The sequence below is a fragment of the Mixophyes fleayi genome, chromosome 2 (genome assembly GCF_038048845.1).
Source record: "Mixophyes fleayi isolate aMixFle1 chromosome 2, aMixFle1.hap1, whole genome shotgun sequence".
Classification (NCBI taxonomy): Eukaryota; Metazoa; Chordata; class Amphibia; order Anura; family Limnodynastidae; genus Mixophyes; species Mixophyes fleayi.
Genome location: NC_134403.1, coordinates 87,291,908 through 87,318,279, shown reverse-complemented (window position 1 = coordinate 87,318,279; position 26,372 = coordinate 87,291,908). Strand labels below are relative to the sequence as shown.

At 39.2% G+C, this 26,372-nt stretch overlaps 1 protein-coding gene across 2 annotated transcripts; it reads left to right on the top strand.

The window, feature by feature from the left end:
- PAN2 (poly(A) specific ribonuclease subunit PAN2) lies at nt 1-26,172 on the top strand. Of its 2 annotated transcripts, none has more exons than XM_075199544.1 (26): nt 1-89; nt 1,490-1,800; nt 2,594-2,763; nt 3,703-3,823; nt 5,542-5,619; nt 6,040-6,307; nt 6,637-6,979; nt 8,788-8,884; nt 9,179-9,289; nt 9,946-10,065; nt 11,432-11,560; nt 12,682-12,881; nt 13,190-13,338; nt 15,180-15,286; nt 18,679-18,777; nt 19,816-19,889; nt 20,081-20,225; nt 20,557-20,697; nt 21,067-21,126; nt 21,350-21,440; nt 21,569-21,726; nt 23,684-23,827; nt 23,904-24,083; nt 24,161-24,254; nt 25,058-25,255; nt 26,001-26,172. In XM_075199544.1, the coding sequence occupies exons 2-26, from the start codon at nt 1,519-1,521 to the stop codon at nt 26,033-26,035; spliced, it is 3,594 nt and encodes a 1,197-aa protein (XP_075055645.1). In that variant the 5' UTR covers nt 1-89; nt 1,490-1,518; the 3' UTR covers nt 26,036-26,172. The 2 variants fall into 2 exon arrangements, with proteins under 2 accessions (XP_075055645.1, XP_075055644.1); XM_075199543.1 differs by lacking the exon at nt 1-89 and adding an exon at nt 112-173.
- Nucleotides 26,173-26,372: the final 200 nt, after the last annotated feature.

Genomic DNA, 26,372 nt, shown 5'->3' with positions numbered 1-26,372 from the left:
TGGCGCAGTTTGCTGTCCATCATCCTGAGCTTGGAGGCGATGATAGGTTGTGGCGAGGTTGGCTTCATACAAAGATGGGCTCGTAGCAGGTAATAATGGAGCTGGTGCAGTGTTTAAGAAGATGGAGGAGGCATTTTGTGTTATGGAGTATCCGCTGTATTTGCCCGTCCCAAGTATACTTTCACTGCGTCCTCTTTACAGCAGTGTTTCATTTATTTACAAATAGCAGTGGCTATTGAGATGTGATTATCAATTGGAGCTAGTACCTTTCCAGCATGATTTCTTCACTTTTGTTTGCAATGGAAACAATTAATTTAGTATTGGCTGTATTTTTAGAAGGACTATTTCTGGGCATGATTAGAAGTGCTTATTTTAACATGAAACTACAGTATTTCATATAATTTGGTTGGAAAACAGTCCTTCCTGTTGGAAGCTTGAGTTGAACAAAAATAGTGTTGCCAGATTATAGTTATACCAGCATATTAAAATGTAGTTTCCTGTGATAGTTTGTTTCACTTGCAAGGGCAGAAATTTGTATGTAGCTTAAACAATAGAAAGCATCTTTTATTCTCATTGTAGACCCAACATGTTCTGTTGTGCAGCACATCCAGCCCTGTAGAATGTGTACCACAGAGACTAAAAAAACAAAACAAGAACGGTGGTGTTTATGTACTTATTGTTTTGGAATCTGGAGTGATTTAACTATAGGCTATAAAATTAGTTCTCAGTTTTTGCTATGCACTATTTTTTAATTAGGTACACTTAAGAAATTCGTTAATTTCAGTGATGTTTGATTCAGGGGAAAATGTATTGTAGTTGGATTTATTGCATTATAATACTACAAGAAATGCGCCTAATGTGTATAAATTTTAGTTTACCCCACTGTACTTTTTGTAATTTATACTATTGGACCCAAGTTAGTTGGAGCTTTGGTGTACCCAAAGCCTAAAAGGGTCTCAGAATCATTCCCTATATTAAACTGTGTTTATGGTCTAGAATGTAGATTCAATTACTTGTTCTCTGGCCTTTCAACCTGGCCTGTGTTACTGGTAGGCTATGCCTTCCCCAAGTTGGCATCTGTTACTACATTAACATCCATTTTCAAGAGTTTGTTCAGTAGGTCTGTTTTATCCGTGCAAACTAGTGTTGCAAAATTATTTAGCCTAATGTTTGATGCACTAGTATTGTAATAGTGCGTTGGCTATGGCTTTAAGCATATGGGTGGAGTAAGTATCTAAATAACTAATTGGTCACAATGGAAGAAAACATTCATATTTGTATGGAGACAAGTAATTTGTAACTCTTGTAGAACTCTGCTTACAGAACTCTTTACCGAATTGGATTTTATTATGACTGCAGATCAGCAAATTTTAAACTACAATTAAACAGGGGCATCTGTCAACTTTTGGAATGTATAACTTAAGTATCCTAAATTTAAACTGCTGTTCAATTTGATTATCCAAGGTTCACACAATTGCTGTCTTTTCAGTTACTCACCAGTCGTATATACCAGTCATCATGAATTTTGATGGCATGGACCCAGGTATGGCTGAGTATGGCCCCACTCTACATGCTTCTTTGGATCCAGTACTTGATCCCCACATGAACCCTGGTCTTCTGCAGTCAGTGGAGCTAGACCATGAAAGAGTTGGGCTGGACGGGCTTCCTGTCCCAGAGTCTATGCGTATCATGGAAGGAATGTATTCGGAGTTGCACACAACTGTGTCTGAAGTTGGTGTTCCTGTCTCGGCTGTACACTTCGACGTTCATGAGGAGATGCTGTGGGTTGGCAACCATGGAGTGAGTTTTATGTTTTGTGTGGGAGTCTTCTATCAGTGTTTATTTTGACCTGGCATGCCTAGGTACGTTATAGTCTAACTCTTATTTTTATTGCTTGGCATTTATAAAATGGTGCAGAGACTGGTGTTTGGACTAATTGGCTTTAGGATTTGTCCTTTTTATAGTTAATATGCCCACAATTATCTTATTATATACACTAGCTCAGTTTGGTGTATTTTCCCCCACTGGGATATTATGCTAAATGGCCAGAGAGAACATACAACCTCTTATTTGCAGGACCTATATATAACCTGTTAAGTAGGAGAATCTTCTCCTCTCAGACTTGTATGAGATACTTCTATATGGATATGTGTTTTAATGTAAGCCATATTTAAAAGTAAAATAGAGCTTGTTGTACAGAATGATTATATCCCCCTGTGCAATATACATTATACAGTATGTAGAGGGAAAACCATAGCAAACAGTTCTCTGACCTGAAAGAGAAAAGCAGGTTTACTGGCAAAAAATGAATTTCAAGCAAATTTTAGTGTATATATTTCTGTCCTCTAAATTAAATTAAACCCACACTATATCAAAGTACATAAGTGAAGTCTTCATTAATGTGTTCTGTTGTATACTGTTTGGTATTTATACTGTATTGTTGGGAGAGTAAAGTAGTTAAATAGAGGTTTTAGGAGGGAAAGCAGCAGCTGCCATATCTGAAACTTACTTGGTGATGCCTTGAATCATAAAAGTAAGCTTGTATTTATGTATATCTCCAATAATCAATGGATAATGCTACACTTCTCCATAGGGTCATGCCACCTCCTTCTTCTCTCCTGCCCTTGAGAGGTATTCATCTTTCCAAGTGCATGCTAATAATGACATCCGACAAATCCAGAGTATGGAGAGTGGGGTTCTCTTCCTCACAAAAAACAACCTGAAATACATGACACGGGGAGGACTGATTGTCTTTGACTATATGTGAGTTACTGGCTTTCTGTGCTTCTAACCATATTTTGATCACAGTATTTGGCACAGAATGGATAAACCTCATAAACTAGCTTCTATCTGTTTAAATTTTGTTGCAGTCCATGGTTTGGAGCGAGCACCTGGTCTTCTAATTCAAAGCGTATAGCTTAATTGTATAATGCCACCTCTTCACATTATTTTATAGTCTAGTGCGGCGGTTCCCAAAGTGTGCGCCGCGGCGCTGTCACAGGGGTGCCGCGAGCCAGCCATAGGAAGAAACAAAGAGCACATAAACTTACCAATCCGCGCTGCGCCGGGACCCAGCAGACTCCTCTCTACCGCAGCAGCTGTCACTGATGTCGATATTCAGTGACAGCTGCGGGAGAGAGGAGTCTGCTGGGTCCCGGCGCCGTGCGGATTGGTAAGTTTGTGCCCTTTGTTTCTTCCTATGGCTGGCTCGCAGTAGAGGAGGGAGTGTGACAGCAGTGCAGTGGAGGGGGACACAGCGTGAGGGGGGACACAGCGTGAGAGGGGCAGTGGAGGGGGACACAGCGTGAGAGGGGCAGTGGAGGGGGACACAGCGTGAGAGGGGCAGAGGAGGGCGGACAACGTGACAGAGGGCAGAGGGGGCAGTGTGTCTGGATGCAGAGTGACTGAGGGCAGAGTGTCTGGATGCAGAGGGGGCATTTTTACATACAACTAAATAAGTATTTCTGTCCTGACCTAAATACTTATTACATTTTTTTGACCCAACTACTTCTAAAACAGGACTGCTTAATAATTATTTTGGAGGGGTGCCTTGACAAAATTTGGAGACTCTAAGGGTGCCACAAACTGCAAAAGTTTGGGAACCACTGGTCTAGTGCAATACATCTACACTGTCCATAATATTTGTCACACAAACTTGTAGACTTGAGTAAATGTGTTTCTCTATATTTTATCTGTCCTTAGGATGGATGAAAGTGTAGACAATCACTGTCTCCTGCTCACAGATAGCAGCACTATGCTCATGGGAGGCATGCAAAATCATGTTGTCCAGATGGATCTGAACACTGTGCAGGAAACACAGAAGGTAATTCTTTATCTAATTCTATGTATTACGATGCTGAAAATTCCAGTGTTAGATGAAATAACTGAATACAAAATGTTTTTTTTGTGCTAGTTGCCATTATCCAGGTGTATTTATAATGGTGTAAACAATGTTTCTTCTGTATGCTTTGACCTACTGTAGCATTAATACACTGTACTTAGAAACAAAATTGTGTATTTGATAAAACAACCTGAAACACCTCCAGCAAGTGGGTAAAACAAATTAATGGTTTGCTTTTAAATCTCTGTAATTGGATTAGTTTTAAGCTAATGTTTTTGAACACTGGGGAAGGGAAGCTCTCAAAGGGCAGGGATCTGTCCCAATTTTCAGTTTTATTGTCTTAAGTGTTGTACGATACAGAACGTACCCTAAATGTAGAATAGTGGAAATGACACCTGAGCAAGGAATACACTTACAGCAGAAGTACTGTCCTAAACAGATGCTATAAATTGTAAATCTCTAGGTCCCTTTTACAGTGCTATTTTGGTGACTGTAATTGCCCAGGCCACCAAAGTAAGGATACGTCATTAAGGCATCTGAGTATCTTATGAACCTTCCTATGAATGATTTCAAAGCCACCCTAATTTAAAGAGCCGTGGAAAGGTTGCAGCTCGTGATTGTGAAAATACAAGACGTTGTTCATACATCATCTTTTACACTGGTAGAATCCTGAAGCACATTGTTAGTGCTGTCTTCTGGAAACTTTGCAGCAGCCTAGTCTTGATGTGTGTTTGCACATTGTCTTATGTTATGTGTTCTGTTTTCACGTATGTGTGAATTTGATGTGGTGCAACAAGAAACAAACTCCTGGAGAACGTACCACTTAAACATTATATTGTAAATTGTTTCTCTTTATATGCAGTCATAGTACACTAGTGTCAAAGTACCAAAAATAGTAGGAATATTTAGACTTCAAATTACATCATATGGAGAGCAGAAACCCATAAAAATGAGGGATCTTTCTAGAGACCTTGGGTTATACATAATGAAAATATGGAAACTTTTTTGAACAAACAGAAACTGACTTGTGAGTTTTTGGTTTGGTTTTTTTTGGCATACAATTGTCTGAACTTTGCTGTATTACAGTTTTGGGTATAGTTGCTGATAGTTTAAGATTTGTTTCATATTGCTATTTAGTTTCTAAAATGTTGGCAATATTGCACTACATATTTCTCCTGAGAACTAGCTGTACTATAAGCCATTTGGAGAGGCTGGGAATATACGTCTTGGTTTGTGGGCCTATGAATGTTTATAGCCTTGCATACATCCTTTCAATAATTGATTTACTGTTCTATTAAATCAAAGTATGTTTAAACATTGTGTTCTTACACATAAATTAATATCATTTTCCTGGTGGGAACTCAACACTAACTGGCCAAATTCTATGTGAGGGACATATTTTTCTTCCTAAATGGGAGAAATCTTTCTGATCTATCTAGAATGATCAGGTGTAAATCTATTTACAGGCAGTGGTCCTGCCCCTGCACTGGAGCCTGTTGGTGTGGTCAGAAGATGACTATGCACACAGTCCAGTAGCTGTAGTGTTCCAACTGCATCTACTAGCTGGATACTTCTAGATTTTGATAGGATAACTGTTGGTCAAGTCTTTAGTGCTAGAGATGCAGTGATATTGTAACATGCATGGGCACTTTTTTTTCTCTATAGTACTAACTATTATCTTCCCCTTTCCTATGCTCTAGTATGCAGTTGAAGGTTCTGGTATCACAGTTATGCGTCAATCCAACCGCTTCTTTTTCTGTGGACACGCATCTGGAAAGGTATGTCCTCTTCAGTGTCAACTCCACATATAGGCTTTAGTAAGTAATGTTCCAAAAAAACCAGAACTACACTGATCACACATTGAAAGGTAACCTTGTATGGAGCAATATTGCATTCATTTTGTAGGGTGTGATTCGTGTTTTTGTTAGTGTTTAAAATTCTCTCTAGCTGCTGTACATCTGCCTCTCCAAGCAGACTAGGTCATGCTACGAGTTGTAGTGTGATAATGGAAGAGACATTGGTGGTTTGAGGGAGGCAAGGGGTGTCCTATTATGTCTAGCCTTTACTTTTAAAACACAGACAAGGCTGATCTTAAATACCTGTTACAACTTTCACCTTTAAATCCACAATACATAACTTAAGTCTGTCAGGACTAACAATGCCTCTTCACTCCATTGATTTTGATTTGCACTCTCCAGCTTTCTCTTCAAGACTTGCGTACCTTTAATGTTGAACATGAGTTTGATGCCTACTCTGGTAGTTTATCTGACTTTGATGTTCATGGAAATCTTGTGGTGACATGTGGCTTCTCCAGTCGCATGAACGTAATGGCTTGTGACCGCTTCCTGAAAGTGTACGACTTGCGCATGATGCGGGCTATCACGCCTCTGCAGGTCCACATTGATCCCCTCTTTCTACGCTTCGTTCCTACCTACACTTCCCGACTAGCTATAATCTCCCAGCGTGGTGAGTTGAGAATGTTAAAACGTTTCATTTGATGCTGCTATTGTAATATTGCAGTCATGTTGTGAAGACACATTATTGAATCTATAGTAGTAGAACTGACTACACATTTTCAATGCTATGGAAGAGATCAGATATATTTGTGGGGGGGAAAAAAACATGGTTACTTATATTTTCAAGTGAGGTATTTATTATCTTGATGCCTACATCCAGCTATATCACTACTGATCTTATGTGCCAAGTGAAATGTAAAAATGTGTTTTTAGGGCTGAAGTCCTTAAGAGGACAAATGTACTAAAGTAAATCTAATCCCACCCTCCTGTCATTCACAGGTCAGTGTCAGTTCTGTGAACCCACTGGTCTGGCCAGTCCTGCAGACATATTCCATGTCAGCACAGTAAGCCAGCTTATCATGTCCTTTGATGTGTCTGCTAGCAAACAAGTTCTGGCCTTTGGGGACTCTGATGGATGCATTCATCTATGGGCTGATACCCCAGAAGCAACGTTTAATACTTATCCCCGTGACACAGAATTTGCGTTGCCCTGCATGGTAGACAACCTGCCACATTTGGACTGGAATCAAGATCTTATGCCTCTGTCTCTCATTCCTGTACCACTGATAAATGAAACTTTGCTCTCTGATTGGCCATCGGCTAACTGCACACCTGCTCCTCGGTATATTAGTTTTATTTACTGTCACTGTAATAATTGGTCTATGCTTTTTAAAGGAGAACTTCATCCAAATATAAATCCTCAAATTACACCATCATGCCGATCTGTACATTTTGCCTGGCAGACAGTATGAGTTATGTTCAGAAATTGCATCATCTTGGATAGTTCTCTTTTAAAAGAAAGCTGACTACAAGAAATCCTACAAAATGTGTGTAATGTACTTTTACATGCCTACATACCTTCAGTGGCCACTTTATTAGTGTCATCTGCTTGTTAATACAATATTCTAATCCTCCAATCCTTAACATCTCAATGCTTAAAAGCATTTTAATTTGACTGAAATGGTTGTTGGTACCAGATGGGGTTATTTTAGTATCTTTGAAACTGCTCATCTCCTGGGATTCACACAAGTCTTAGCATTTATATCGAATAGGCACAAAAGAGAACATCCAATAAGCAGCATTTCTGTGGACAAACACCTTGTTAATGAGGTCAGATGAGAATGGCCAGATTGGGAAAAGCTGAAGGATACCATGTGTTGCAACAATGGTAAGCAGAAGAGGATCTCTGAACATATACAGCACATCGAACATTGAAGTGGGCAATTCAGTCCCCAGCCTCTGTCTGCTAAGAACAGAAAACTAAGGCTACAGTAGGCACATGCTTGCTAAAACTGGACAGCTGCAAACTGTAGAAACTACATCATACAGTTTAGTCAGAATTTGTCATAAGATGAATCCTTGGCTCCATCCTGCCTTGTGTCAATGGTGCAGGCTGGTGGTGGTGTTGAAGATGTTTTCTTGGCATACATTAGGTTCCATAATGCAAATTGAACATCATTATTGCTGATCATGCACATTCCTTCTACTCATCTTCTAATATTTAGCAGAATAACATGTAATGTTACAAAGCACGCATCTTCTCAAACTGGCTCCACAGACAGAGCAATGAATTCAGTGTACTTCAGTGGCTTCAACTGTCATGATCTGAATCCCATGCCATCACATCCCAGATGTGTTCTTTTGGAGATCTGCAGAAGCTGCATGATGCTACCATACAAACATGGTCCACAATCACTAAGGAATGTTTCCAACACCCTATTAAATCTATTTAACAAAGAATTCAGTATGTGGCAAAATGGGTCCTACCCAGTAGTTGAAAGGTGTACCTAATAAAGAAGCCACTGAATGTATAGATATCCTATTGTATTATAGATGTTATGAGGTATCTTGAGATGGTATTTATTTACTCATGGTGCTATTGTCTTCACTTCTGACTGACAAAGGCAGCCCTAATACAGGAAGTCACTGGGATCTGTCTAACCTTTCACTTTTTTTGTATTGTACTGCAATCCTATCTTCTCTGCACTTGTTTAAGATTCTCTTTTATATTTGATTTACTTGTATTTACATTGTCATTACCATCAAGTTTATACCTACCACTGCTGCCATTAAAAGATGGTGAGCTTTATTGATTTGCAGGTTCTGTATTAAAGCAGAGCCATGGGGGAAAAAAATTGTCTGCATGTAGCAAACATGGATCTAACTAGGAGTTGTGGGAGCAAGTTGGTAGCATATTTTGAGGTGATAGTACAGCTTTACCCAGTGCTTTCCTTTGGGGGAAACTGGTACACTTAAAAATTAAAATGTATTGGAATAATCTGACCTTGGTGTAAATAAAATGCTCTCACTTTGACAGCTTCATTTAAAAAACGAAATCAATAAAAAAAAAAAAAATCTTGAATACACCCGTTAAGAACTTGGGCAGTAGTGGTCATGTTCCAGCATTTAATAACCAGTCTCTTCCTTCAGTCGGGCTCCTCCAGTTGATCCTGAGATACTCCGTACAATGAAGCAAGTTGGATTCATTGGCTACTCCCCCAATCCTAGAACAAAGCTTCGGAATCAGGTCTGCCTTTGTTCTATTATGAATATTATTACAAAAACAAATGTTCATGTAAGGGGAAAAATAAGCTGTGTTTAAAGTTCACTGTCTAATTTTCATATGTTGCTGTTGCCAGTAGTGTCAAACCATAGCGAACTCCTAATGTCTGACATGTTTTTCTTCATTCTGTCTAGTCTAATTTCTTATGCTTCCCTAAGCAACACTGTAGCCCTTAAGTGTTAATATTAAAATGTGTAACAAATGTTTGGTGTTATATCATCTTATAAACTGATCATCTCATCATTTTTTGCCGTGTAGGTGCCATATCAACTGGAAAATGATTTTGACAACTTTAACCAGGTACCTGAATCTCCTATAGGAAGAGAAGAGGAGCCCCATCTCTATATGGTGCCAAAAAAGTATCGGAAGGTGCAGTAAATACTACTTCAGTATAACTTGTCTTGTAGTTTCACTTGCATTGGGTTCACTGGGAGTAACTTTAACTCTTAAAGGTATATCATGGTTGAAATAAAGTTTGACTTTAGTTTCCCTCTTTGCCAGCACTTCTTGAGCCAATGTTAATGCCAACTAATCCTGTTTTACTGGATCTGTTGGCACGGCCTGGTTTTCATAGTGTTGACACTGCATCTTGCAATAAACATGCAAGTTGTAATGTGTGGGGCCTTCACCCCCATGCTTTCACGGACAGCAGCCCAGTGATGGTGTCTGGTAAACCAAGCTTGGGAGGGCACCACTGCCACTTTGTTTTTGTTTCTTATTTATCCATTTATGAATGGGTACAAGACCTTCAAAATTACATTTTACAGTTATGCATTAGGAGGGATGAAGAATATTATTGGTACTCTTATGTATTAAATGTTGCATAGAATCTTGTATATCAACAGGTATGCAGCATTTTACAAAGACAGCACAATTAAAAATAAATGTGTAAAACATTTGTATCTGATATCAAATACAAGGAAAGTTGGCTTTCCCAAAATGTTGAGATCCAGTAAAATGATTTACTGGGGAGGGGATGTGACCCTTTGAAGTCCACAGAATTAAAAGTATTTCTATTTTTACAGGTAACAATAAAATATTCTAAACTTGGTCTAGAAGACTTTGACTTTAAGCACTACAATAAAACCTTGTTTGCTGGCCTAGAGCCTCACATTCCCAACGCCTACTGCAACTGCATGATCCAGGTAAGCAGGGGGCTTGTCTGGTTTTGTGTGGGTGTTACTGGACAAATTTCAGTGTAGTCGGCTGTGATAAAAGTGGTGCAATTATGCTGGATTGGCATCTAGAGACTGGGTCTTGACAAGTTAATAATATGCATTAGATGTGTTGCACAAGAAGTCTCACATATTGCTGACTAATATTAGGTGGGCTTCAGTTTGACATAACTTTCTTTGCAAAATAAGCCTTTACTAATCTTTAAATAACACATAGATGCAGACGTTTCCAGAGTTTCACTTTCACCCATAAATATACCAGAGAACCATACTTGGTGTATGCAGCAGAAGTATTGCTCAGTGATTTTTTTTTTTTTTTTTTTTTTTTTTACACCTCTATTACGAAGAAGGGTAGTTGTTTGACCCTTGATGGGAAATGCCATAAGGATCTGTTTACAAATCCAGTGTAAAATGGCCACCCTACTTTGTGACCTTCCAGGTAAGGAAAGTTGTATTTCATGAAAATCTGAAGACTAATGCCACACTCAGGGTGTGATTTGAGGGGCAAAGGTTTAGAAGTCCTAGGTCACATTAAAGTGGAATGACAAAACCAACTTGATGAGAAATTCAGACTAAACACAGTACCACTTTGGGATGGACTAACTTGTGTTTATTTTCTGCTTTGATATGCTGACTCTTAGTACTGCAAGCCTTCCCTGTCAGCAGTGGCACAGTTCCACTGTAGTTCCTTGCTTTGCTTTTCAGCTCCATTGTTAGTAGTGTGGAGGTCATTACCTGCTCAATCAAGTGACAAGCATGTATGTGAGCATTACTTGTGATTAACTCGTTTCTATGGGCAATGCACTTTGACGAGCTCTCTGCTCTATTAAAATGCACTGCCTTTATAGAATACTCATTGCTCATTACTAGATTAAAGTTTGGGGGAGATGAATTGACTATAGTGACTCTTCATTTCTGAGCAAAATCTATATTTAACTGATTGTATTTATTTGACTACTGAGGATCTGAGGTTAACTTTGCATTATATAATTTGGCTCCTTGGTGTGTCCTTTCTTCAAGTGGGATTGTCTTTATAATGGGCCATCACTAAGGAGGTCTAATAAACCCTCTCCCCCACCCCCACAAAAGGATCTATTTTCAAATCTGAGTTAGACAAAGACTGACTTTATATTAAAAAGGCAATGCATTCAAGTTCAAAGTTGGCTGCTGAAAATGTGTAAAATGACTGGCTTGGAAATCAGTTTGGTTTAATATCTGCCTGGCTCTACTAAACTTGTGTTAACACTACTTTTTATAGTGCCAACATACATGGCAGCCCTCTATTAATCATCCAGACATGGAAGTTATTCTCTTAATGTTGATGTTGTCTCCCTAGGTCATTTACCTGCTTGAACCAGTACGATGTCTGGTCCAAAACCACTTCTGCCAGAAAGAGTTCTGCTTGAGTTGTGAATTGGGTTTCTTATTCCACATGCTGGATTTGTCACGCGGAGACCCTTGCCAAGTAGGTGGAATTACATGAGTAAACAAAAGCCAGAAGATGACTGGGGTGGGTGTCAGTATATTGTCTTTCTAAATAACTCTTACAGATGTTTCATAAGTTTATACTAAAGTTTAGTTGGGCTTGCTAGAATTGCATTAATCCAATGCAAAAAGCTGGTGGAGGGCAGGTGTGTACACTGATGCCATTTGATACTCTACATGACTGCCTTATCCTCGTTCTAGAAACTGCATGTCATGAGGATAGAGCAGCATATGGCAATCTTTTAACCTTATTTGGTGGCTAGAACAGGACTTTCATCAACGCCCCTGTAATAGTGACTGGTATTAATACTATGGAATGATTTTCACTGATAATATCCGAGTAAAAATCTGCAATGAGATAAATGATCTGAAATTTGGCTGAAGAGAGAGGAAAGTAGAATCATGAGAAATCAAAATGCATTAACTAAAAGCTTAACACTTGTGTCTATTTGGTGGGAGGAGGGAAACTGGATATAATGTTGTGTGAAATGAGGGGTCTTGGTGGGCACACAACCAGGTCTAGTTTTGAACTTGAAAGTGCTCTCTGGCAATTGTAAAACATAGCTTCACAACATACACAGGTGCCACATGTAATGGTATGATTCCACCCTCACTCATGAATCCGTTAAGCCATAACTGAGGCTACACTGAATGGTGGTATAGGAGAAAAATTCTTTCCTTAATAAAATGAGATGTACTTAAATGGTTTGAGGTTAAACATTTGACTTTATTTTTTGTACAATGCTCAAGTTCAGATTTTTTCATGAAGGGTGGTATAGGGGTCATTTTGAAAGTTAGGGTTTTTTGTTTTTTTTTTGTAGGCATGTTGCTTGAAACTGGATTTTGGTTAATTGACACTGGTATGATATATTTTTGTGTAGAGAGCCACCCTGTAAGCAGTCAGAGTTAAAATGTTCAAAACTAGCAACAAAATGAACTAAAAGGGAATTGACAAAATGCTTCTATGAACTTATGCAACTGGTCGTGGGTTTTTGGTTTTTATCTGTTTAAAAGATTATTCTGTAGAAAGAATACCTAGTGATCGCTTGACCCAAAGTTTCTGAAGCTGTTAAAAAAAATATATATTTGATTGCTTCAAAGGCCACTAACTTTCTACGGGCCTTCCGGACTATCCCAGAAGCTGCAGCATTGGGGCTTATTTTGGCTGATTCAGATGAGGCTACAGGGAAGGTGAATTTAGGTCGTCTGGTCCAGAGCTGGTGTCGCTTCCTTTTGACCCAACTTCACCAAGAGACACAGGAGCAGGAAGGTCCACAGGCTTACCGAGGTGGGAGTACCAGGTATAAGAATGCTGCGTGATGACCGTTTAACATATGGTGAAACTGTACAAGAAAATATATATTATAACTAACAAATACATTTGCCAGTGTAGACAAACTGTCTTGGGAGAGCACACTGGCACTACATGGTTTTTCTGTTTCTGCTTGCTGCTCTGTTTGTTTGTCTTGTAGCTGCAGACGTATCCCTTGTCTCCACTGCCCACCTACATTTTTAACTGTACACATTTTGTGGCATTGGCCTGCTATATTCCAAAGGAACATGCTTCATAGGTTTTCATGATCCTGAAACTGATATGCTTGTCTTTCAGCTCTTTTGCATCGTCAGGAGGTTCTGTGATTGGACAGCTGTGTGGATGTGAAGTAGAAAACTGCAGTATGTGCAGATGTGGTAAAGAAACAGTGCGCCTGTCAACAACCTTGCTCTTCACTTTGTCTTACCCAGAGACCAACATTAATGGTATGTACTTAGTTGAGTGGTGCACACCATACAGGCTGTGGGCCAATGTTGAAGGGGGATTACTCCATAACAAATTACTGACTTGATGGCTCAAACTACATTCAGTGTAGTGATAAGCCCTGTAATGGCCAGAAGACAAGTGCTTGCCAAGCTGCAGCCACAAAGTTTAGAAATGACTGCTGGTTACATGAAGGCAGCAGTGTTCTCCCCAGCAAATTCTTCCAACCAGGTGGCATTATGAAGTAGCTGGGTGGGGGTAGTGTAGTAATTTTGCGATATTGAGAAGTTGTAGGTAATTGCCCAGATCTGCCACGACTAGTTGTTGTTGAACACACACTGCTGGTTGTAGTGCTCTCATATTGCCTGTTCTACAAGGAGAAACAATGGCTTACTTTATAATGGGACTCCAGGAGCTGGGTGGAGCACCTGGAAAATAGGTGCTGAAGAAAACACAGGGCTGTGTGCTTACTGCTAATTTCAGTATGACCAACCACAGTATGCTCTGTTGTAGGAATAGAGAACAGTCAAACTCACCCCTTCCTCTGCACTTGCAGCTTTATTGCTTAATAATGAATGGGGCTACTTGTACACTCCTGTTCGGCACACAAATTGGTTCAGAGCAGACAAGACACTGGACTATAGGAGCCTATTTCAGTGTTTATCCTGCTTTGTGCAGTGGTTTGTAATACAGAGCAGTATCGGGATACTGACTGGGAGCAGGGGTTGGTATAGATTTGTTTTGGTTACCAGCATAACTACACTCTTTTTACAGATGCTACAGTTTCTGCTTTTCAAGCTCCTTTACCAATTGCAAGAATCTGGGTTTTATTTGTTACAATGTAACTAGTGGGAAACTAATGGGCAGAAGTAGAGTAGTCTTAAGTGTTGGCTGACAGTTGTGTACCTGACATGATGGCTATAGTATACCATTATGGCTCTGCATATTTGGCATCATATACAAATCTGGTGCTAATGTATGCCCATCTATACTTTTACATTCGCAAAGAAATCTGTCTCTTATATGCTGGCCACCAGAATGAGCTCAATTGTCTTCTGATCTCATAGGAGTTGTACTGTGTATTTAAATCTTAGTACGTGTGTATATATATTTAGACCTTTTTCTAGTAGAGCAGTATTTCTGTTTAAATCATAGTCCACTATTTGCTGTAACCACATCCTTTTTTGGTGAAGGTTCTGGGTTTGGGACAGATTTTCAACCCTGACTTGAGGTTTGTAAGGGAGTAACTCCATTTCACTGCACCTCCAAGCACAGCCCTGTTGCAATGCTCATTGAGTTAAGGGTAACTTGTTTTCCTCCCTTATGTCCACTTGGAGCTTCAAGGGTACTTTCAATCACATCAGTTTGGTGATACCCCTGCAGTCTGATTTAATCAGACTCCTAAAGTCCCTTATTCCCCTTTAGAGCCTCCTCTTTCATTAAAGAACTTTTTTGTTCTAAGAGATTGCTCTGTTATGCCTCATGCCTGGCTTAAATTAATCTTGAGTGAACTGACATGGAGACCTTTTTATTTCAGGCATCTTGTCTCTTGTTTGAAGCCTCCTTTTACATTGGGCAATGTGCTTAGAAGTGTGGTCCTCCACCAGATTCTCCTTTCGATGTCCAATTGAATCTCATTGTTACGTTGCCCTGCTAAAGTGGCTTCATTTCAAACATGCCAAAGTACATAGGTTTATGGAGCAATCATAAGCCATAAATATTCCTGTAATAGAAATCAATATACAGAGACAAAGTAAACCTAGATAAATGCAATTGTACCTAAACTTTGACTTTATCCAGTTGAGACTAACTTTAATTTGTTTTTTTTGTTTTTTATTGCTAGACAAAATCTGTCCAGATATTGAATTTGTGGAGGTGCTGAGGAGAAGCATCTGTCTAGAACAGAACACTCAGGCCTGGTGTGAGAACTGTGAAAAATACCAGCCCACAGTAAGTGCTTGCAGTATTTCATAGTTTAGCAGCAATTTAATGCTTATGTGATGCCAAAATGTTTACATTTTCCTTTAACATCTTCATCTGGTCCCTCCATGACCAGGGTGTTTCATATTGTGCATAGGATCCTGTTTGTCTAGCACCCAGCAAAATATTATATATTGTATTGTTTAAATTGAAACAAATGTGTATTGTAATGCAGATCCCACAAAATTTGTTTGGGGGAGGGGGTGGATCAAATCTAAAAAGGAAAAGGCATTAGCTGTACTAGTAAAAACTGTAGTGCATATATATATATAAACATTACAACATAAAGGAAATAAATATGGCTTATTGAGAGTTTTACTAATAGCAGTAAATCTCACAACAATAGTCTTAAAGCAATTTAGCAAATATAAGCCTTAAGTAACCTATAATTCAAGAAGACATTGACAGCTTCATATAACCACATCACAAATAGTAATGTTAAATATCTTGGTCTCAGCTAATCAATAAAGAGCTACATAAATATTCACATCATAGAAGATAGATGTTAACTTAGTTGGGAACAAAACTTCCAACAATATAAAGTAATAAAATGAATATAGACTATATGATTCATAAGGAGATGGTAAATGATTACCAGTTGCAGTACAAGAGCTTGGGCAATTTAAATCTCCCTCTAAAAGTTCAAGACCCTCACTCTCTATACTTTTTGGCTGCTGACTTTTTTTTTTTTTTTTTTTAAATTGCCTGCTGAATCTGTGTTCCTGTCGTTGGCAGCCAGGAATTTAAAATATTTTCTATTTGATAACTTCAGTCTTCTGCTAGAGTGTCAGATGTTTGCCTAAAGCAAGCAGAGGGACTGCTGCCAGGGTGCACCCAGCCCCTGCTGCTACAGATGGTCCAGTCACTATCTGCACTCACTTCTCCCATACATGTTCTGGTACCAGGTGCCAACTGTTTTAGCCGTAGTCAGGCCCTGGTGCTGGGATGGAGTTGCTGTCATGGGTTGGGGTTAGTTGGCTGTAAGAGGGGGGCAATCCCTATGGATGACAGCAGGCCCTTGATTTTGGGCCTTGAGGGAGGGGCTTTCCATATACAGCACCACTACTGTGGTAAGCATCCCTCACTGAGGCAAAGCCTGCCAAAATTACAGTTGCTGCTACTTCTCCCCACATTCCATCCTCTTCAGCAGCAGGAAAGTGTGTGTTTGCTGTTTGTCTATTTTGTGCACACAGTGTATAATTTTCCCTCCCTTTACTTACAATTTGGGATGAGTTGTATGTACTGGATTAAGTCTGGAGGAGGGACAGTTGTGAATGTCTCTGCCTCATCCAAATGCCAATTCAAATTAACCTATGCCTCACTATGTGAGGCAGATGACCATCGGCCATGCTTTCCAGTAGGGGTGCTTGGGGATCTAAATGTTGCACTCCCTAGCTTTTACACAGTTCGCAAGACAGCCATCCAACCCAGGATCTCCTGTGCCTGGAGGCAATCTGCTTCTCTTCAGAACCAGTTCTTTCACACCACCAAATATGTTTTGAGTGACAAGAATAGTTTCTCACAGATGCATCATAGATCTCTTTAGATCCCCACCCAGCCTTTTTTTCACCACCGGCCTTCCTGGAGGAAAAACAAAGCTCACCATTGTTTTATTAGTCAATTCTTTAGCCAAGGGTGCACCATCTAGTGACTGATGGGCAGCCAACTAAACTATTTGCAGAGTCTGTCTCTTCGTCCATGAAAAACTAGCAGGATCATGCAATGAGCAGAGTAGTCATCCAGGTGTGGATAACTGCAAAGCAGGTTTTCCCAGCAGGCAGATCCTTCACCCTGGGTAATGGTGCCTTCACCCAGAAGTGTTCCAGAAGATGGTGAATAGGGGTGGGGTCAGACAGATGTCTTCATGATGGCATATGTTACTCCACAAGATGGAGTGTTCCAGGTGAAGGGATCCAAGGGCTTTTTTTGGTATGTGCCATGTCAGTATCTTGGGACTTTCATCCTTTACCTGTTCAATCCCATAGCAAAAAGGTAAAGATGCAAGATTCTAGTGATGCCTGACCATCCAAGAAGGTCATGGTACGGACATTCTCAGCATGATGGAGGACCCTTAGTGGAGTTTGCCTCGAAGACCAGACCTTTTAATTCAGGAACCTTTGCATCATCACAAGATTTACAGTGGTTCTTGAAACCACGATCTTTAGAGCAAATTGCTTCCCTGATGGCATAATTCAGACACTTCCTGGCAGCAACTGGCTTTCGGGCGTTAAGGACTATCGCAGGGATTGGAAAATCTACATTTGGTGTGAAGGAAAAAGGTTTTCAACCTCCATTTGACTTGTTTACTCCTTATTCCAGGAGGGTCTGGATGGGGTTAGATCCTTGAAGGTTTCTGTCCCAAGTTTCAATCAGTTTGCTTTCAGACAACTGGCACTCAGACCTACAAGACAGAGGGCCAGTCAGTTTCATCTTTCATGAAGTCAAAACTGTTCGTTGCCCTAAACTTTCCATGTCCAGCATCCTGACAGATCACTTTTAGGTTGATTACTTTGGGAATACACCAGACTTATGTTGGGCCAAGACATCCTGTTCCCATAAAATGTGACTACACAATCTACCATATTGGTGGGGTTTTTCTTGGATGGCACAGGGCCCCTCGGCTGGGAAGTTGTGGAGGGGCAACCTGGACTTTTTACGCAAGTATGTTGACTAAACTAAGATGTCCATTTTGGAAGGAAGGTGCTAAGCTATAATGTGTACCCTCCCTCAGGGTAAGCTTTTGAATGTCTTGATATTTCCAGTGCACCCCATGGATTAAGGATAAAATGGAATTTTTAGGCTTGTGATAGAGAAAAGAATTTGAGTCCAATGGGAAACTAAGGATGCCCACCCTCTACAATTGTTCCTTGTTCTCCATTGCTGATGGAGCAGTCCTTGGGGCTTTGGTAAAAAATTACTAAAGTCCTGGCAGTCTATGCAGTATGGAGGGGGAGCTTGTGCAATTTAAGACTCCCTCCAAAAGCTCAAGTTTCTGTACCGCACCTCTATATTATAATAATCAGCTCTTTAGGTCTGGGTAAAATAGTAGGACTTCATGTTTCTATAGACACTTTTGGTTGTGATAAGAGAACAGATGAGAAATGGATTGACTGCTCCTTTATAAAGTAGGATTTTTGTTCCTAAGGAGAACATTGCTATGACTTCATATAATATGGTTATACATTGTTTTCATATATGTTGGTGGTATATTAACTTAATTTCGCTTTATTGTAAATTGGCCTAACAGTTTAATATCAGATCTGTCTGTGAAAGGATGTAATTACTTATATTATATTTAGCTGATGGGTGGTGCTCTGCATACTATAGTCCTTTGACCTTTTTAAATCTTTGCCCCCATACAGGTTCAGACACGTAACATTCGCTGTCTCCCTGATGTACTTGTCATAAACTGTGAAGTTAACAGCACAAAGGAGGCAGAATTTTGGAAGACCCAAGCAGAGGTACGGTTGTCTACACTAACATTCCTCTCTGCTGAACATAAATATGGTAAACTATGCCAACCAAATGTAAAACCTGATACACCACTGGTAATTTGGAATGAGTATGTAGTTTGAGTGTACCTCACCAACGGGGTCAAAATATAAACTTACTACTAGATTATGATATTTAGACAGTAACTTCTCTGGTGCCTCATAGAAAAGCAGCATATAGTAACATGTCTACATTTCATATGTAGATTTCAGCTGACTTGTATTAATTCCCTTTTGAAAAGATAGTAGTCTGAGCTTTTTTTAAAAAAAACAAAAAAACTGTTCCCTCCCTGCAATAAGTCTTTGCAATTAGCCACTGGAGGGTTTTAGTGTTTCCCTTTTTGCAACAATGTTGCAGCTATCTGCTAAGCTATTAATCCTCCCTTTAGCAGAGAGGCACAAAAGGTCTAGACTTTTTTTTTTTTTTCTCTCTAATTCCATCTAATCAATTGGGAGATGTATTTCAATGAAAAAATAGGTATCACCAAGTGTACTACATTGTTGATCAACTACATGTAAATGTTAAAATATCCCCTTTATTCTGAAGCTGCATTTACCTCAAACTTCCAGTTTTCACTTGCACAGTAAGTTTTATGTAAATAAGTACAAATTAAAAATATTATATTAGAAAAGCCAGAAATTAAGTTTGTTTTTTACCCAATTGATGGATACATCTGTTATTGAAATTATGTTGACTAAAGAGATTGGAGCCGCCATTAATTTTAAATAAGAAGTCGGGGCACCCTTGTGGATCATAAAATCTATCCTACAATTCCTTTGTCTCAAATAAGGTGAAGCTGTTTCAACTTGTCCTATGAATTGAGTGTTTTTTTTATTGTAAGGTGGAAACTACCCAATGACAATCGGAACATATGTACTTTCTATTTCAGAGTTTACTAGGATTACTAACTTCAGTTTCTATAAATTCCTGTGTTGTAGAAATATACTACTTTTACGGTTTGCACATGCACTGCTCCCATATTCATCTGAATGTACTACATTTTGCAGTATGCTTTTAAGAAGTCGCTGAGGAAAGCAGAACTGAAGTTTCCGAATCCCAGTGAGAGCAGTGCAGCAAACTGGTGAGAACACTGCCTATGACTGTACTAGCAGTGATAAACAGAATTGTGATTAAAACGAAGTAATCTGATCAACATTTTAAAATCCTTGGTGCTGATTTAAATTTATAGATGTGTTTTTATTGGTGGTGGTAGCTAACTATTCTGATCCAGTGCTTTGTCAAGTCTGCATCTTACTTTCTCTCCATTTTTAGGGATGATCTTAATACTGACGGCGCACCTCCACCCCTCGTACCGTCAGTGGAAGAGCTTCGGAATGTCTGGGTACCTTATTCTCTAAAGATGAAACTTTCTAAATGCAAAGAGCTGGATGTTCTGAACTGTACAGATGTTGAGGAGGTGAGAAGGGTTTACAAGAACTTATTCTGACTGTTCCTATAGCTCTATAGTCACCAATAGCTGATTATCTGGGTATTGTAGGTTTTTATAAAGGAACCAAATTGTCAAACTAAACTAACAATATATTTTAAGAGTTAAGCTGATCCAAATGGTGTTGGGGCTACTTCTACTGGTGTACTTGAAGCAGATGGTCTGGAATGAGAATTGCACAGAAAATATCTAGTATAACTAAATGACTATTTCATCCATGAATAACTGACATAATTTTATAATTCAACTAAAAATATAATTTAGTCAATGGGAAAAGGCAAACTAATTATGTGTCCGACAGCCAAGTGCATCAGATGATGAGAATGAAGCGACAAATGTGTATGACCTCATGGCAACTGTTGTCCATATCCTGGATCCTCGCACGGGTGGCAGTCTGGTAGCACACATAAAAGTAGGAGAGACTTATCACCAAAGAAAAGAGGTAAGTGTTAGTCCTATGTAAGGGTCTGTCTTGGGTTAGCACAGCTTGGGAGAAGTCTTTTGGTGCATTTACAGCTTTAGAAACTGCCATATTGGTTGATCTATAGGGTGGGAACTTTATTGTTGGTTAGAACTACACAGAACTTAGAATTGTCTCCTATATACTGTATCTATCCAACAAACCTATCTTTCTATCCCATAGTCACTATTTTGCACCAGATGTGAGTCTTGCAAATCTGGTACATTAGCACAACAGTTCTTGTAATGGTTCCTTAACAGCAAACTCTTTAGTGGGACACAAGTTTTATGTATCAATGGTCTTTGTTCTTACATTTTTATTACTTTCATTTTTTTTTATTTTTCCCCACAGGGGGTTACGCATCAGCAGTGGTATCTGTTCAACGACTTCCTTATTGAACCTGTGGATAAGGTGAGTCCACTGGCACTGATAAGCAAATTTAAATGAACTAGGGGTAATTATTGCAGCCATTAAAAAATGTCTTACAGAAAAACACATCAAAAATGAGGAGAAAAATCAGAAGTGTAAATGTAGCTACTGTAAAACAGTGATTGGTGACTGTTATATAAGTTGTATTGTATTCATCAGGATTGATCTGCACTATAATGATCACACTTGTCCTTTCTTCCCTCAGTGTGAGGCTGTGCAATTTGACATGACCTGGAAAGTTCCTGCCATACTATTTTATACCAAGAGAAACTTGAATTCAAAATACTCCTTAGCAAGTAAGAATCTGTATGTTTCAGTTCAGTGGGATTTATTTTGTGGCATCGAATAACTTTTTTTTTTTTTTTTTTTTTGTCCCGTTTCCCCCCCACTCCCCCCCCCCCCCCCCCCCCCCCCCCCTCCATAGTTAAGAACCCAATTGAAGCCAGTGTCCTGCTGGCAGAAGCTTCTTTGGCAAGGAAACAACGGAAGTGTCATGCCACCTTTATTCCACTGTTGCTAAATGAGATGCCACAGGCAGGGGAACTGGTGGGGCTTGATGCAGAGTTTGTTACCCTCAATCAGGTAAGGTCCATCTGCGCAAAGCATTGCTGTTTTGAAGTGTCTATTAGCATGCATTTTCTGTCTAAATATGGATTGAATCTTTAACAGTGGTGTTCAGTCTTTCAATAGATTCTTAACTCGTGGTACCAATCCCTGGGTATGACACAATCGCACCATTTTGGCCTTTTTTTTTATGTGGTAACTAAGTTTCTCATACACTTTCTACTTGGTAACATAATAGGTGGGAAATTATGCTCTTGTATATTGAGGTACAAAGGACAATCAATTGTGAAAGCAAAATTTCCATCCCTTTTATAGAATGATTGTTACAAACAATCTCTTAAACCATAGAAACTTGTCAGACTTTGTTTCATTGGTCTACTGAATACATATGCTATGGATTAGTGCAGACTTCAGTCTTTCAGGAAGTTGGTAAATAACACTCATGCTCTGAATACTGTGTATGATATATATATATATATATATATATATATATATATATATATATATATATATATATATATATATATACAATACACAATTTAAACATATTTTTTTTTATTCTTTTCCTTGGACTACAGCTAGAAACCAGGTTTATCGCAATGGACTTAACATGTTTCAATCACTTAGTGCTTAAACAGCCATTATTTGATATTATTATAAACTAAGAGCTGTGTATTTGAATAATATAAAACACTTCAGTCACTTCATGTATAATTATCTAAATGTCAGCAATCTTCCTCACTCCTGTACAGCAGGCTGCCGTGTTGGGAGCAGCAATACTTTTCTAAAGAGGCAGGATTGTAACTAAGAAGGAGGGAACCCCCACACTACTCTATTAATGTAATACTTGTTGCCCATCATTGGCTATTTTTTATTTTCCTTTTTTAAATTTTATTTGGGTGCTCTAAGTATTGGATGTGCTCAGTAATACAGAAGGGGAGGGGAAACCTACTTTTCTAGGAGGCATTCCAAGGGCCTGTTGGATCAAATGAACAATGCTGTGTATGGGTACACAGACAACGCCCTTGGCGTGCCTCCTAGAAAAGTTTGTTTTGCTGGGAGCTGCAACTGTCTGCGATAGTGTGAAGACGACCTATTCCGCCAGAGCTGTTTTAAGAGTATTTTTAACCTTCGTGGCTTAGATCTGAATTTTAATACAGAGTTTAGGTAACCTTGAATGAACAATCCACCATTGTCACTAAAGAACAAGTAATGAATGTATATTCTACAATGACTAGTTCATGTTTCAGGTCTCCACCACAGTCTCTTCTCACTTCACAGGAACACATCACAAGTAGCTTGACAACAATCTCCTGTATGGAGTTTTCATTTAGAGCAGTGACATCTGTCAAATTTATCTGCATTATTTAAATACAAAATATAGTAGTCTGTTTCCAAATGTACTGAATATTGTCTTATATGTACCTGTGAAAGTAGGTGACCAGTTAACTGAATGCATGTATGTTACTATGATGAGTGGTAGATTTGAAAACCTTGGTGTCTTTTTTTTTTTTATTTATTTTTTTATTAACCCTGTGTGACACTCACCCGAGCCTGCATGATGCATGACACGTGCTGTCAATTTTAAGCATATTAGTAAGCAAAGGCCACAATATATTTCCTTCAGAGACTGCATCTGTGCAGCCCATCTCCTACATACATGCTGAATGATTGCTTGACAACTTTGTGGTGGTTGTGGGGTTTTTTGGGTGTTATTTGTTTGCAACATATAACCACAATTCTGGCATTTGATTGTCTGACCATGCTTTGGTTTCACCTTGTAGTACAAGATTAGGTTCTGTGGTGCCTGAGGTATGTATTGCCTTTGTTTTAAATGCATATCGATCTAATTTGCATTTTACATCCCTATATTCTAGGTTTTCTGTATTTGCCTTTCACCAAGAGTCTTTTCCCACTTGTGTCCTATGTAATATCTAACTGGCAGACCAACATGCAGTTTTTTTATTGACTTCAGGAAGAGGCTGAACTTCGAAGTGATGGCACAAAGTCCACAATAAAGCCCAGTCAGATGTCTGTTGCTCGTATAACCTGTGTGAGGGGACAAGGAGCCAATGAGGGTGTTCCATTCATCGATGATTACATCTCTACCCAGGAACAGGTCAGTTGGACTTGCGCTGCTTAAGTAAACATGAGGTTATAGTGTTTGACTATACTAAAAAGGACTTATCTTGTAGGTAGTGGATTACCTTACACAATACTCTGGAATAAAGCCTGGTGACTTGGATGCAAAAATCTCATCTAAACATCTGACTACTCTGAAATCCACATACCTTAAACTGAGGTTTCTCATCGACGTAGGAGTGAAATTTGTGGGTCATGGGCTTCAGAAAGATTTTCGTGTCATAAACCTAATGGTATGTCATGAACATTTTGTAGAGTCTTGGTGTGAGACAAAGATCAAATGATAAGTGGAATTCATTATTCTGTGCAGGTGCCAAAAGATCAGGTGATTGATACAGTATACTTGTTTCACATGCCACGCAAAAGGATGATCTCCCTCCGATACCTAGCATGGTATTTCCTTGGTGAGCACGCAGTTTTTGTTTTGTTTTCTCCTTCATTTAAGAGGTTTATGCCATGTTGTATTTAAAAGAAGAAAAAACACTAGAGTAAGAATGAATGGCTTTTGTCTGCAATTTGTCAGCTGATCATCCCCTCACATTAACCAGGACTTTGGTGCTTTTCCTGTTTACCCTCTGTCACTGGAGCAGCACTCCACTCATTGGATGTGTGGTGTTGTCTGCAGTTGCACTTGTTTGAATGCAATTTTGTCTTGTGTGCACTAAGAAGGAAGCGGTGCCACACCAGTCAATCTCTCGCTGGATCAGGACTGCAATCTAGTGGGCCTTTTATTGTAGCAGGGGTACTGGTTCCCTTGGATTGACTTTTCTTTATGCCTTCAAGGATGTAAGGGAAAATGAATACAAAAAATCCACTTTCAGCAAAGTAGTTTGAATTATAACTTCAATCGCTCTCATTTTGTGGGGTAACCAGTTTGTGTTAAGGAAAAGCCCAATAATTTGCCACAATATCTGTAAATATAGCAGAACAGAGAATGCTAAATTGGTAACGCAGGCAAGTGGATGGTATAGGTCCAGGAGATGTTGTGGGTGGGCAGGTAAAACTAGTCCCTTGAATTGTTGCAGGTCAGCCAAGTTAAGTTGACAATGGAGAGTTCAAGTGCAGAGAACATTGAACCTGATTTATATTTTAAATGATGCAGTTAGTATGGTAATGACAGGTTATGTTTTATCTATTTGCTGTGATTCCATGCAGTACTCAAAAGCTCATTGACAAACCAGTTTTTTGCTTTGCTGTCATTTTATAGACCTCAAGATTCAAGGGGAGACTCATGATAGCATAGAAGATGCACGGACTGCTCTACAGCTCTATCGCAAGTACCTGGAGCTCAGTCGTAATGGAACAGAGCCAGATCTCTTTCGCAAAGTGCTGAAGTCCCTGTATGAAAAAGGGCGGAAGATGGACTGGAAGGTTCCAGAGCCAGAGAGTCAAAACAGCCCAAAAAGTAAAGACCATGATTATCCTTGACCCTGACACCAATGATTATACCACATCAAATCAGTGACTTGCCCATTCCCCTTGACTGATGCCTATCGCATGTCTCCCTGACTACTACTGTGTGAAAGATAGTGTGATATGTACACGTCTTTTATGATGTGCTTTCCACGTATCTTGCTGCAGGTCATTAGCTGCCTTTTTACATGTTTTAATTGTGCGTTTGGCTGTGGTTTGAATTGAGATGAATCTGATGTAAGCTTGGCATGTTTATCAGACATTCGTTTTATTTTGCTGACTGACCACATTACTAAATGGGACAATAAATGAGGCTGTCAATCTTCCAACAACTCCCTCTTTACTACTTTCCCAGCATGTTACTTTGTTTCCCTCCTCTGGAAGCTCCACTGCTTACCTTATAGCCCAGTCCCCTTTTCTAACAGTCTAGCTGCTGTAATTCTGTTATTTCCAGAGCTCGGGGCCCTATCAGTAGTAATATAATGGTGGCAGACACTCTATAATCTGAAGTTGAACAACCCTTAGGCTTTTAGATTCCTGCATATTGAAATTGTTTGCTGTAATAAGACCTTTATAGAAGTGTGCCTATGTACTAGCTACTTGATATATTAGATTGATTGTATGATTGTCAAGTCATGAAGTGCTAGGGGTAGGTTTTATTTATCACAGTATTGCAATGAAATACAGGTCTTGTGTGAAATGTGCCTAACTGATTTCCAATTCTGTTTTATCCACAGATGCACCGGTGTATTCTGCTATGGTGGGACTTTAGTGTCCTTGGTTTTTAATTCTCTTTTTATGAACTCTGTAAATGGAAATTAGTTTCCACTTTACCATTTTAACTTGTAATGAACTGAAGTCGTTCTGTGAACGCCACACGTCGGATTTTAATAAAAGTTAAAATCTAAAGCCAGTGTCTGTTTCATTGGCTGGATGAGGCCTCTTGTTACTCTTCAAATATTACCACCAAATCTGTATTTGTTCTACATAATTGCATAATGTTGCAACTTTTAATATGTGACCTTGTAAAACTAGTATTCTGCAGGCAGCATAGCTAAAGAAAGGGGGTAATCGGGACTACCTGCAGTATTTTCTTCTTGCCCAGGGTT